The sequence below is a fragment of the Amblyomma maculatum genome, chromosome 1, assembly GCF_055883805.1.
Source record: "Amblyomma maculatum isolate TAMU_Amacu chromosome 1, ASM5588380v1, whole genome shotgun sequence".
NCBI classification, from domain to species: domain Eukaryota; kingdom Metazoa; phylum Arthropoda; class Arachnida; order Ixodida; family Ixodidae; genus Amblyomma; species Amblyomma maculatum.
The window spans coordinates 97447151-97461983 of record NC_139344.1 but is presented as its reverse complement, the minus strand read 5'-3'; the positions used below and the strand labels follow the sequence as shown (position 1 = coordinate 97461983).

Genomic DNA, 14833 nt, shown 5'->3' with positions numbered 1-14833 from the left:
GTGTTTGTGCATAGGCTTAACAGCCCTTTTTTGCCCATTGTTACCACTTTTGTTACCACTCTTTATACCAGTGCCTGCACTTGTGCTGCAGAAATTAGGCTATTATCTGATCAGCAGAGTGGATATAAACCTCTAATACATTAATATTTGAGACGCACCACAGATGTTACCTTTGTGCAAACTTTAATGCAGATGAGCTAGAAGTGCACATGAATAAATTGCATGACAGTTCCCAACTTCCTATAGTCAAAGTGAATGGAATGCTTCAGAATAGCATTTTTAGGTGGTATTTGCACTTAGTGTTATAATAAATTTTTAATTCGCTTCATGTGTAAAACTTCTACCTTGACAATTTTTTCTTTACACTTGATGGCAGATGAAGCATGCATTAACAATATCTGAACAACTTTTAATGTGAATTCATTGCAACTGCATAAATTGCATATGCTACTTCTATGGTCATGAGCTTATAGTGATACATTTAATGACTGTTTGTATGCTTGCAGTTCTCGGGCTTCCTGTTCAGTGGTCGCCAAGGCCTTCGACTCTGTGAGTGCTATGCAGTTGACCTGGACTCCACCAATGGCCTTACCGGCCCGTGTCCTTGTGTTGCTCGTTTCAAGGTAGGCCCTGTTCTCCTTAAGCTGGTCTATATTTTGCACTTTTTTAATATTAGACTACTATAGCCACTCAAAAATGCAGCCAGGACAACACAAAACAGTTGTTGTTTGCTCTATTGCTACTGCACGAAGCATTCTCAAACTTCTGAACATGCGATGCGCACAGTCACGTTTTTGTATGTTCTCTGCAAAAATTCAGTGATGGCGAAAATGCTACACTAATTTACACCAAACTGCACCCTTGCATTGCATTATACCTGCTATGTGTTGGTTTTTGTTTTTTATTTGAACTGTACAAATGCTTCTTTTAAATACAGCAATCAACAAGAGCCTCAGTCTTTGACTGATGGTGAGGACTGCCGCATGATATGAAGGGCATGACTTATGCTTTAAGTTGCCGTTGTAAAGAGCGATTGGGGGGGGGGTCACTAGTAGAAACGAGTTCCGCATCATTTTCACACATTTTTCTACCTGCTGCTAGTGAATACAGTGATAGGGTGTGCACATATTCTGACTCAGCAACGCAGCCAACATTCCCATCCTCGCAGTCCACCTGTACCGGGGACACCTCCTGCGTACATCCCTGATCATCCTCCCCAACCTTCAGTAATCTCTCCACTGCTTAAACATTTCCTATCACAGGGGACCTAGAGGTAATGGGAGGGGGTTAATGCATGTTACTAAAGCTCCCAAGGAAACCAAACTCCAGAATTCAGTCCTTGCACTACATGCATGAAGTCGCTCACCATGTACTTTAACAGTGCAGGGCCATGAAGAAATAAATAGTGGTTCGATGGAGTGGAGGGCACTGCACATACGGAAGGGAAACAGGGGGAGTGCTGACTTGGGTTCGAGGGGACAACTGATTCCTGCGAAGCCAGTAACATGACCTCTTGCTCCCTCAAAGCACCCCTTCAGGATGCTTGTGGTGGATGCTGTGGTAGATTGGAATGACTGGAAAAGTTGCTGCAGGTGCTTGCATCGGAGCATCATTGCAAAGCTGGCATGTGCGAAGTTGCTAGAAAAGTGTCCATCTGAGTGCACCGCAGAGCACACATAAGGAAAGGTGGATATGTGTGCTTGAGCAGTGTTGAATTTGCAGAGTATTAAACACGGTGACATGAACCAGTACAGGTGGAGGGATGAAGCTTTGCAGGGTGGCTTGTATTAAAAAAGATTTTCTCGCATGAAACACATACAGACTGGTGACAACGGGGCTGTTGCATCCATGATATATAAACATATGTTATTGTTTACAGATGGTGAATACTGTGTGCTGATTTGAGCCTTGCTTCGGTTTGCAGTTGCTTGCAGTTCTGAACAGTGCCTCGGATTTGTAGAATTAGAGCACTGTGAGCCATTGTATCTAGCATAACCACTGTAGCATAAAGGTCCTCCTGGTGGCAAACTTTCGCAAGTTGGTACAGGATGCAGTTGCAGGATGTCTATATATGGTGTTAAGGGAATCAGTTAACAGAATGTGACGATGCCTTCCATGTCCGTAGCTGACAAGCTGCGCTACTCGAAGACCAAAATTACCTCTTTTAATTAAAATGTCCTCATCGTAGCTGGGTACATTCAGTAAATAACTAGTTAGCTCAGTTCTATCTAGTATGGTTAGGAAGTGAGTGAATGGTTAGTACTCAAAAAGAAAGCACTTTTTTCTTTACCTCTATGCTGTTGCACCCTATTTCATATCGCTACTTTACAAGTCACTGTCATGGTTTCTATTTCTGTTGAGCCCTTGAACCTTAAAGTAATGCTCTCATTTCCAAATGCAGCCAAAATGGTTAGACTAAGAGCAACTCATCACCTCAGCAGCAGTTGTTGGATCACGCTTGCGCAAAATGGGTACTGACCATGACAAAATTGCAACCATGGGACCCCTCTCCTTCCCGTTTCAGGCAGTGTCTCAGCAGAATTTTGTGTAAGGCCCTCACAGACCCAAGTAACTTATTTCTGTATTCCTCTAATGTAGGGTCGAACAAAGGGAGTCACTTTCCCCACTTTCGAAAATTTAACTGGTTCTGTGATCCCAAGAAATCAGCTTCCACGACCCTTCTGCTCTAGTCAGCGAAGAAAAATGACTGAATGCATTCATTGCAGTCCATGGGCCTGAAAATATGCTTGTAAAATTTGTTCTTAAGTTGTGACACCCCTCCAGTGGTGGTAGCTATTTTGCACTTCTCTAGGTAGATGTGAGGGTTTAGTCACTGCCGCACTGAAGCCACTGTTCGCTTCAGTGCACTAGAAACGCACCATATATAAAATAGGGAGGGGAGTAGCTTTTGGAGGGGCTGTTTGTTGCTCCCTTTATTTTTTTGCTTGCTTCCAGTGTGCATCTGACATTTACAAAGAAAAGTTCACATATTTGCCTTATTTATTTTGTGCCTCATGTTCCTGCTACAAAATGCATGGAATGTCTCTGAAGTGCTCGTGACTGCTCCTACCGCTGAGTATTGTTAGTAAGCATCATGGAAAGCTTTTATTGCCCCAGTTACCTTTCAAGGGTTGTTACAACATCACTGTTTCTGTATTCAGTGTGTAAATATATCTTTGCCCTTAGTTTCCACTTTGAGCCTATGTCGGGAACAGTGCCCACAGGGGACTTTTGATTTTGCATGTGACAGGCACCTGGACTGGAGTTTGTCATTGTAAGCATTCTGCTGCGGTCGCTCAAGGCACATGACATAAGCCTCCTGTTCCCCAGCTTTGTGACAGTTATCAGCCAGAGACTGCGTGGTAAGTAGTGGCTTTTTGGTTAGAAGCTTCACAGACATTCATGTTCAAAAGATAGGCAGGTGTGCGAACTTTAATCCCTTCAGTTAAGCTTTATTGATGTTTACATATGAATGCTTATGGAAGTAATATATAAACAGTCAAACTCACTTACAGCAATACCAGTTTTAAGAATATATCGGATATAACAATGGGCAGCCACTGCTCCTTCAGGTTTGCCATGTGTTCTGTGGTAAAATAAACTGCTTTTTACAATGGTGTCATATTATATTACCAGTTATAACAGTCAAATATGGTCACTGAAAGTCAACAAAAACGCGAAAACGCGGCGACCACAAAAGTGCGCGCGTACGCGGACAGTGCCGATGCAGCAACAATAAAAAAAAAAAAAAAAAAAAAATGAAGAGAAATCGAGACAGAGCATGTCAAGCTAGTGCGTTGGTCGGGTGCACCGGGGAAGCTTGCATGCTATGGAGACATGAGGGAGGACAGAGCGCTTCCTCACGCGCAGGAGGAGGGAGGGCGTAAGGCACTGCTAGGCACGGCCGTTCTGAGGGAGAGCTTTGAGCGCTCCCCTTCGAGACCGCCCATGGCCTAGGTAACTCGCATCCTCTCTGCCTCTGCACGGTGGAGCAGTCCATTTTGAGGGTGCACTGACCATGGTGCGCTTCATTATCCTGCCCTATTTGCTTTGTCCAGGCCCCTGCTTCGTGGCTGCACATGTTTTGTGGCAGGTGTGCCGCAGCGTTCGTGCATGTCTTTCTAGCATGGTTCTCTTAGTGTGCATCATCGTTGCTATGATCTTGCTGGCCCTGAATTTTCCGCGAATAGCAATGAAGTATTGTCTGAGAACGCTGACCAGCACCAGACTTGGAGATCTCACTCCTGATGGCAGTGCAGTTCATTTTTGGAGCATGGGAAGAAGTCAGCTCCTCCACCATCATGAACTGCTTCAGGAAGGTGGGCTTTGCTGGGGATGCCGGTGACGCGGAAGGTCGCGAAGCTCCTGCCGACACAGCGATGACCGAACTTTGGTCCACAGTCAGTGGTAGTGACGGCGATGCGCCGCGACTCGAGGAATTTTTAAATGCCAACGATACAGTTGCGACAGATAAAGAGCTGACAGACGAGGCTATCATCGCGGCAGTCACTGGAGCGCAGGAGGGTGACAGTAGCGACAACGACGGTGAACCAGAACTTGTACAGGTTGCGTCTCACCAGGAGGCTTTGAGAATGATCGACTCCCTGCGGGACTTTGTTTTTGCTAAGAACCTTCCACTGCACTATGTTCAGCAGTTAGGTACCCTGCTGAAAGATGTCGGCCAGATTTCCGTGAAACGGATTACGAGTTTCTTCCCACTACGAATTAAAAAGTGTAAGCGACCTCGTCCTCATTAAATGCATAGTTTATAATGTTTTTGTTTTTTCGGTCTAACCCAGTTACAACAATTATCGGTTATAACAATGATATTTCCAGGGCACTTCAATATTGGTATGAGTGAGTTTGACTGTATATAGGGGCATCGAATACTCAAAAGTACGCACTTGCACAGCGCTTTCACTATTAAAACTGCTCAAGCCTCCTCGGATATCAGATATCAATTTCTTGTTCCTCTGACCTCACGCCGAAACACTGGAACATTTTCAAGCACTAATATTGCTCACGTCGCACGAGTTAACTTGTTCTTTCCTCATAGAATCAACTGCTAGCACGCAGCAAAATCCTGCGCACAGTAACACTGGATCTTGCATAAAATTGGTGTGCTGATGGTTGTTAAGAGCTGCCACGGTACATCTGCTACGTGCAAGTCGTAAAATGATGTACAGCACCACATGGCTTGTTGGGGTGCAGTGCCGTGATGCAGTCGACAACTGGTTGTGAACCTAACTGGCAATAGCCCTGTTGTTTTAGATCATTGCAGTCAGAGGCATAGTGTGCATGGAGGTGGCCTGGCTTGTTGAATATAACATAAGGGGTAATGTTGTGGCCGCTGCGATTGTTTTGTGGTGATCACTTTTTAATCGTTTCCAATTTTTTGTCTGTTTGACGAAAACAGACAAGACAAAGCAGCTAAACATTGGGTTCGAAGCTTGCCTCCATAACCACACCGCATGCAGCACAACTTGCGCACTGGGGCATCTAATGGCATGGTTTTGTTTTCATGCCTTTGGCTCACTTAAGCGCATCATTGGGCTTGCAGTGGGACAAAAGTGATGTGCGAGTGCTAAGCGCCGTACATGTTGTCGGGAGTGATGTGTTTGGTTTGACACTCCACAGCCAGGGCTTAGTCTTCAGGCATCACGAGGGTTCCTGAAAGGAATGGACCTGCTCACGTTGCAGCTCGAGCTCTTACGTCTGTTTTACAAGCCATCTTGTTGCATTTTGTCGACAGTGCCTAGTCCCCTGCCAATAATCGACCACTTCATTCAGTGAAATTGTACACCTAGCTTGATTGGCATAGGCCTGAAGTGTGTGATGTACTAGTACAAGTTTTTACCTGATATGCATTTATTTCAGGAGAGGACAACATTCTTCTAATGGGAGATCTGCCACCTACAGAAAATGGTGAGCTGTCATGAAAACTGGTTCTGCTCTTTAGTAGCATGCCATTTTTTATTGGATTAAGGACGAATCAAAAGCAACACAAAAAAAAAAACTTTTATTTTAGTCAATCTGTGCTGTGTCGTCACTGTAGGCAGTATCAAGTTTTGCATCAACTTTTTAGTATGGATGAGTTTGAAGTGAGTCCGTAGTTTATTGCTGCCATATATAATGGCCTGCAGAAGAAATGGCTTTCAGCATAAGAGTGCCTTGTTTCTTTAGTACTTTTGTAGTTTAGGCACGCTGTCTTTATCTCCTCTACCAATTGCCATGCTGAAGCTTGTATCAATTATAAAGGTTCAATCACGTGCTACTTCGTTGTTACCCTGTTTTTCTGGTTTATAAAAGCTTTCAAAATTGATTTTTCATTTACAACCTCAGCTGTTTTGCTCCCAGCTTCTGGTATTATAATCCTGCGTGGTTGTGTTTGCGCAGCAGTGCGCATGCTTTCAGATATGGGTTTCCATCTGCTCTGGCCAAGCAAGTTAAAGCCTCACGACACAACACAGATCTGGTGCTCCGACAAGCTGCGAAAGTTTTGCACAGGTCTGGAAACTAATTACTATAAGTAGTGGCTTTTTTGTTTGTTTGTTTTGCCTTTGTCACTTTTACAGTTAATGCCTTGCAATTATAATGCCACCAGGTGTCATTATGTGGCACCCGAGGACACCAATGTTTTAGAAAGAAAAAGAGGACCCATACTCTATTGGACCTGCAACCGTGCTGAGTGTTGGCTTTTCTCTTCTGCACCGTGACAATATGTGGAAGCCGTCATTAAATTGGCACAAAGTTCCTTAGGTATATGTATTATACAGGTACAAGCAGTAATGAAACCGAGCACTTCTTTAGCATACATTTAACAAATAGTCCCCAAAGGTGCATAGAAAATGTACATCCCTGTTTCTTAATAATTTTTGTCTGAATTCAGAACGCCTGCAAGAGTTATCTAATTTGACGTCGAAGTGAAACAATTTTGATTCTTAAGTGTTTCCTCTCATGTTGCTTGTACCCATATACAGGGCGTTTCAACTAAGACTGTCAGCATTTTCTAAAAATTTGATTTTTGAATTAGAAGACTGCTGTCTTCAGCATAACGTTATCAGCGATCATATGCATCAGAATACAGCTAAAACGTGTTAACTATTGTACTGATCAGCTAAAATCTATAGTTAATATTTTACCTGTTACTGTTAGGCTCTTTCTTTAGTGTCGAGGGATTTGTAGCCCACAATAAATAATGCCCATATCAGTTTTAGGCTCTTGAAAGTGCTGTTCTTGTCGCCACTGCACCACAAGGAATTTTGGGGTCATACTCGGGTGAAGGCGAAGCTGAGCACCCACAGGCAGCAGCGGGATAGGTGTCCCACTGTGTGATGCACACTCGTAGGGATGGCTAGTGCTGTCTGTAGCCGCTCAGTTGCAATTTCGCTGGAGTACGGCCCCGAAATTCCTTGCACTGCAGCAGTGACAAGGATTACATTTTTGGAAATTATAAACTGATGGGGAGATTACTTTGATGGCCATTCGTAAAAAGAAGAGCCTAATGGTACTAATATAGGGTTAGTTAACCAGCCTGCTAGTTAACACGTATTAGATGTATTTTAATGCACGGGACTGCTGACAGTGCTGTGCCAACGAAGGCACTCTTCTAACTCAAAAAGACTGTTTTTAAATATTGCTGGCACTCCTAAGTGAAAAGCCCTGCATATTAAAGAGCATTATGTGTTGAGTAATGAAACCTTTTCATAATAAAAGGTTGTATATGAAAAATGACACTGATGTGCAGAATTTCTGAAAAGTTGCTTTTAGCTTCAGAGTTTTCTTGACGGCTAGACAAAGTATGTAGCGTGCTTTACGAGGACAAGCTTGCAGGCTGTCTGTGGGTGCATTTGGTAGTTGTAATTGCTCTCATTTAAGTGAGTCATGCTGGTTGAACAGTTGAACCTTTTTTGAACCTTGCATGTTTTCTTTATGGCTCTGAAAAAGATGGTTTATGGGGTGTAACATCCGAAAGCGACTCAGGCTATGAGAGACACCATAGTGGAGGGCTCCAGAAATTTCGACCACTTGGAATTCTTTAACGTGCATTGATATCGCACAGAACACAGGTACCTGGCTTTTTGCCTCCACTTTAAAGCAGTCGCCGAGGCCGGGATTCACTTGCATATCCTTGGGCAAAGTAGTCAAACACCCTAACCACTGTGCCAGCCCAGCACGGGGGGGCGCAGTGGTTAGGGTGTTCACAAGCACACAAGGACATAAAATTGCATCCGCCCCGCCGGGGTGGCACAGTGATTACGGCGCTCGACTACCGTTCCCAAAGATGCGGGATTCAATCCCGGCCTCGGCGGCCGCTTTTCGATGGAGGCGAAAAGCAAAGGCGCCCGTGTGCTGTGCGATGTCAGTGCACGTTAAAGAACCTCAGGTGGTCGAAATACCCGGAGTCCTCCACTACGGCGTCTCTCATAGCCTGAGTCGCTTTGGGATGTGAACCCCACAAACCAAACCAAACCATAAAACTGCATCCTTATGTTCCCATTTGATGCTTTGCGGCTGTTTTACTTGTGCCTTTTGTATTTGTGTTATTAGTTCAAGGCTAACTCGCTTTCTCCAGTGTAATAATTTATATAATTCTGCAAGGAAAGAGTCGAAACCTTTTTTTTTTATCGTCTTGCAGCTTTTTGATTAAACCTTGGCTGTTGATGGATGGGACACATTGGGATGTGACTGTGCTGCAAGCTCAATTTTGCATGTCAGCTGCTGTCAACTTGTAGTGACAAGTGTTGCATAGCATACTTGTGAATGTGAATCGAGGCCCATGTTCTTGTATGTACCAGAAATGTCTACCTCTCATGTCTTGCTTTAGGGGAGTGTGCTTATGCACATATTAATTCTTCCTTGGTTCACTGAATGCCGTCCGATGTTTTTCTTTAGTGGTAGATTATAAAAACCAGAAATACGATACCAAAAAATTGTTTCAGTTAAGTTGCGTTTAATGAAATGTGTGTTGCATGAAATGTTTTCTTAGCTAAATAGACCTTTCCACAAATTGCAGCGCCGCGCGATCCCCTGGCGGATCCGCGCAAAGCATGTTGGGAGAACGGAGCGATCACCACCCGAGTCGGCTGCTGGCAGACGGGTTGGCGTGCTGTGCCGCTGCTTTCTGACAACATGCGTCATCTCGTGCGCATTGTTCGTGTTTCCTTGCAAATGCAGCAAACCCGGATTGCTTTGATGGTTAACTGCTAGTCTTTATGCAATTTTTTCGTGACTTTTGAAGCAAAGGCTTCACTACGCCATGTAAAGCCAAGGTCGCCATGCATGGCACATGCTGCTACAGCGGACGCGCTGTAAAAGCAACAAGCTGCTCCCATCACTGCTAGGCTCCAGATGCGCGTGTCGGCGCAGAGATAGCAGAGGAAAGGGTTTCCGCACTGCGCATGTGCGCACCCCCACGGGGAGCTGCAGTGGGCGAACACCGGACTTTTTTGTGTTGACTGATGATCCATGGATTTAGAATGCAACCCCAACTGTACAACACGATGCAAAAGAATGGTGGGCACAATGTAATTAAAAGAAAACAGCGGGAAGCAGCAGCGCAGAAAGGATGCCAAGATGGCTGGCAGAGTCTGAGAGACGTGAGCGCGGCAGCACTCCGCTTTCCCATGGGGCTTTGCGCGGCCGCTCGGTGGCACGGCAGAATTACTAGAAAGGTCTATATGGGCAAGACTGCTACAGTGCCAGGTGCTAAGAGTTATTTTGTCATTTGCAGTTTTACTTTCTTTTTTCCTACAAGTACCCGATGCCTTGGGAAAGCCTGCATCCAGATTTTTTTTTCTTTTAGAAAATTACATTGTTCACGTATACTGATATGTAATGCAGCTTAGCTTATTTGGCTGGTCGTTATGGCTTTTTCATGTTTAGCGTCAGTTTATTTATTTCTGGAGGCAAGGTTCCAAAACACCCATGTGCTGAAGCTTTGGTATGCTGAAAGAATTATAGATGGTCACAATTAGTACAAAGCCCTCCATTACTCTTCACGTGGCCCAGCTATTGCAGCTTTAATGTTGGCACACGCAAGTAGATGACAGTGGGCCATACAAGATGCTAAGCGTTCTCCCAGAGACGTGTATGGAGAAATGGGGCACAGGAGAATGTGGTATCTATTACGGAGGAAGGTTGACGCCGTAAACTAGGAAGAAAGGGCTGTAGCCAGTGGTACTCTGAACTGCAGAATTATGAGCAAAGGTGACTAAAAGCAAAATGTCCAATTCTTATGGTCAAGTCAGGTGTCGATACAGTCCAGCCCATTTATAACGAACTTGATCGTCACGCCGCATTTGTTCGTTGTATCCAAAGTTCGTAGTAAGTTGACCACCTATAACACAGGCAAAAAGAGCAAGCGAGACGAAAGTTAACTTTATTTTTGAAAAAAGTCCGTGATGCATGTCTGCTTCTTCAAAGCTGATCGCATCACTGCCGTTTCTAATTTTTCCAGCGCGGTAATATGTTCATCGCCAAGGCCTCTGCTGCACACGAGTTCCTTAAGCGACGCGATGTAACCGATCGTAGTTGAAGCGTTCACAGCAACCGGCGGTAGAGCAGCATCCTCGTCATCGTCCTCGTCGGTTTTTGGGCAGTCAGGAAGGGCTCGCACTTAACGCACAATAGCTTCATCAGTGCATGGCTCCACAATGTCAGTGTCGTCATCAGCAGAAACTAAATCGTCCCAGGCAACGTCAGGTCCGGCCAGCTGCGTGTCAACGACATGTTGCCACAAATCCTCGTGCGACCGGCCTTCCGGTGGGTGATCTATGGCGTCCTCGGTGCCTGGGCCCATAAAACCCGCCTTGCGGAAGCAATTTGCTATGCACTCCGCGGTGAGTTCCATCCACGCCGCTTTCAACATCTCCACGGCGGCAAGCAAGCTGATGCGAACTGGCATGGCAGCATCAATCACGATCAAAAAGCGTTGGACGACGCGCCGCCGGTAGCACACCTTGAATGCATGAATGATGCCTATATCCAGCGGCTGAATTTTGCAGGTTGCATTGGGAAGCAAGAAGAGCACTGTCACCGCACTCAAGAAAGGCTGCACATGGTGCGCCGCACAGTTATCCATCACGAGCAGGACCTTCTTGTTTTTTCGTGCCATGTCGCGGTCGAACTCGACAAGCCATTCGACAAATAAGTCACGATTCATCCAGGCTTTTGTATTGTTCCTGTAGCGTACGGGCACGTAGCTTCCAAAGCATCGCGGCTTACGTGACTTGCCAATGACAAAAGGCAGCCGCCGGTCACTGCCGTCCATATTGACACACAGAAGAACGGTGTCACCCGTTAATAATTAGGGGGTATTATTAACGATGCGCCCTTAACGGTGCGCACACTCCCAGACACCCTTAGCTGTTCTGGTCGCAAAGGAGATGCCCTCGAAATGCGTGGCAAGCTCAGCCGGAATTCAACTACCTTGCAGTGACGGAATGGGGTGGCCGTTTGGTGCCCAGCGGTTGCCGGTTCAAGCCAGAGTAAGGATCGGAGTCAGAAGTAACAAAGAAAACAAACTTTATACACAGCAAGAGACGATACAGAGGAATACACAAACAGTAAAACTGCACAGACGAGAGGCTCACAGAATAACAAACGCTAAGCATGCAATTACAGAGGTATTCAATAACATAGAGGCTTTACAACACAGGTGAAACACGAGAGAGTTACATAAACAAACACCAAATTGTTCACCGGGCACTGTTGCAGTCCAACGCCTCAAAAGTCGCGATGTGGCCGCCATATAGACGAGCGCCACTCCCTTGCAGGTCCGTGGGCTTGCCAGCAGCGGGTGATCCCCGGGAGTCCAGCCGAAGCACAGGCGAACACGTCGCAAACACTGACTGACTGACTGACTCAACAAGCGGCGCGGTCTCTTTAAATAGGACGTGCCGCATCTCTCTGTCAGCACGCGTCAAAGCTAGCGCGCACACACACTTAGCTTCGCTGGTTATAGCCCTCTCTCCTCCTCCCGTCGAGCCGCGCGTCGTCATTGGCTAGGTCCTATAGAAGATTCTCGATTTTTCAGGCGTATTCCAGGCTAATGAGTCCGCGTCTCTCGCGCGGGGAAGGAGGTTTTTCTCGAGCTTTCCACGAGACGCCGCGCGGGCCTCGCGCCGTGCCGGCTTGATGAAAATGTGCGCCGATTTTGTGACAAACGGTTATGCGCAACTTGCTGTTCTTCCCTCCTGCGCACTTGTCGCCTTTCAAGGCATGCGTTTTAGATGGCAACATCTGATAAAACAACGCAGTCTCGTCGGCATTGTAAACGTCCCGTGGAGCATAGCTCGTGATTGTTGGGAGATTGTCGGAAAGCCACGCATCGACGTCCTCATTGTTCACAGACGCGGCCTTGCCGACGACCGCCTTGAAAACAATTCCGTGGCGAGCCTTAAACCGGTGGAGCCATCCATTGCCTGGGCTGAAATCGGGAAAGTCCAAAAGGAAGGCGAAGCCTTGGAGAGCATCAGCGGTCCACTGATCGGAACGTTGCGAGACCGGGCGTCAGCGAACCACTTCAGCATTGCGTCCTCAACTTCCGCGTAGGTCGCCTTCTGAAGGCGCTTTCTAGTCGTCGGGTCGGCATTCACGGTAACACCAAGAATCTTTTCCTTGCCCTTAGCAATGTTGAAATGGTCGATTCCGATAGTCCGTATTTCTTGACCAGTTCGCAGCTTTTGCACCTTGAGCAAGTTCATTAACAATGGACATCTTCGTTGCGATGTCGACAGCTTTCCTTTTAGCACCTGAAGAGGTCGGCGTACAGTCCTCCATCGCACCAGGCGCAAGTCAAGCCCTTGGGCTCGCGCGTTGAGGCAGCCTTCAACTCCCCGATCTGGGAACGGCACGGATGCGGCAACGATGCCAACGCAGTGCCATCCCACAGAAAGAGTCGACGGCGCAATGCCCTCAGCGCGGGGTGGCAACGAAGCAACAAATGGAGAACCGGTTTGAGCCGGTAGAGCAGGCGCCTGATTTTCCAGATTAGCCGACGCAGATCACGTGGATGCATCACAGCGACGCGGGCGGCGCCACTTTATCTCGTCACCACGCGCGTGCGCGTTTTCGTTTTCATTTTTCAACACGCGCTTTTTTTTTTTTTTTTTTTTACTTTATTTTACCCGCAAAGGAGCGCCGGGGGACGCTTTGTGCGCTCTGTGTTCGCGTCGTGTCAGGGGAACACAAAGTGCGCGAAATTCGCCTGCCGCGGGTTCGCAGTTGAGCGAAACCGCACCAAACACCGCCGGCTCGGTCAACTACGGGGGCCCGACAGCTTCGCGTTCGCTCTAACCGAGTGTTGAGGCCACAACAGTTCGTTCTATGTGAGACACTGTGCCATTGCCCCAATATATATTTTGACGGTAGCACCGCCCTCGTTCGTACTAAGCGAGCGTTCGTTATATCTGCGGCTGTTGTAAGTAGGCTGGACTGTAGATATCATGTCCGACAACGTCCGGTGAAAATGCTCAGTGAGGCTATTGGTCTGAGGATGATGACTGGAGGAGGTCTTGCGTACAGTGCTGGCGGCGCGGGCTACTTGTGTAAAAAACCGTCCTCCCTTGGTTGTTAACCAAATGCAGAGAGCACCATGGCATAAAACTATCACATGCAGGAAAAAGCTGCCGACTTCATGTTCGAAGTTCGTGCATCATGCTCACATTATTTAAGATGCACCTAGCCTGCTCACATATCTTTTTTGGGGCACTTCTTTTAAGATAAACTTTTAATAAGATCTTTTTTAGTACCTTCAAGTTCAAGTCTGCTACCACATTCTGTCCAGAGTAGAGCCAAACCCCTCTCCTACCTGCTCTGCTCCCTTGGACTGTGTAGGTTTCTTAAATATTCAATGGACTTTTTTGAGTGTTCATTTCAGAACGCAGCTTTCTGTTTGCTTTTTTTTTTATTTTGTAATCATTATTTTTCTAGCGTGAATGGTTTTTTCTGTGAAATACACGATGTCCTTGTGTAGTCAAAAGTGAGCTGTAGCTTATCCTACCTGTTTTTAGGACGAGCACTTCATGCAACAGTAATTAACATGCAAATTGCCCATGAAGAAGTATCCGTATCCTAGCAGATGGAATTCTGCAGTCGTAGCAAAAGTAAAAACTTCTAACTTGGCTGATGAACCATAAGACAAAAACATTCGTAGAAGTTTATTTCCAAAAACTTGGTTGTCATGCTCTTGTTGCACTCTGCACTGAATGAGAGGACTGCACCTCATATTGTTTGCACATTGACAGCAGCAGTCGAACTGCCGCAAGCCCAGGTTGACAGTGTCGTGCCATTTATGCATGGTTTCATGTTGACACTGGCTTATTGCATTTCTAAAGGTTGTCACAGCCCTTACATGCGGTGAAAAAAAAAAATTACTCAACTAAATGATTGCACTAAGCCTTCCAATCTGCACCAGCGCGTCTTCAGTTCACACGTCGCTACTTCGAAACACACAACCACGGTACTGAATTCCAAAAATAGTATCGTAGTCTGACCTAGTTCCTAATTTCAACACATCCTTAATTTTCCCTATTGTAGCAGTGGTAGAACTGCTGCGCCAATTGCGCCAAACTGCGCCAAATCATAAATCCTTTTACATGCTGCTACAGAATCGATTTTTTGCCTACTTCTGTGCCCCGCCTGTGCTAAAAGTTGCTGATTAACTCTGCTGACAGCGAAACTAAACTGTCACGAAATCAAAACTGACATCTGCTGGCAACACTGTGCAAGGCAGAAGAATATTTTTGCAGATTCTGGGCGGGCAATCACATGACACAAAATAGACATTTGTCATTTCTTTCTCTCCTGCTGGCGTTTTTTTTTTTTTTTT

The 14833-nt window shown here is 46.1% G+C and overlaps 1 protein-coding gene across 3 annotated transcripts in view; it reads left to right on the top strand.

Moving 5' to 3' along the window:
- The window catches only part of LOC146203266 (endonuclease/exonuclease/phosphatase family domain-containing protein 1-like), a 44607-nt gene that overhangs the window by 25443 nt on the left and 4331 nt on the right, over window positions 1-14833 (top strand). For all 3 annotated transcript variants that reach the window (XM_084588639.1, XM_084588640.1, XM_084588641.1), the window contains exons 6-9: window positions 507-623; window positions 3251-3362; window positions 5878-5925; window positions 6397-6507. In XM_084588639.1, the coding sequence (XP_084444765.1) occupies window positions 507-623; window positions 3251-3362; window positions 5878-5925; window positions 6397-6507 (388 nt within the window). The remainder of the gene's footprint in view (window positions 1-506; window positions 624-3250; window positions 3363-5877; window positions 5926-6396; window positions 6508-14833) is intronic.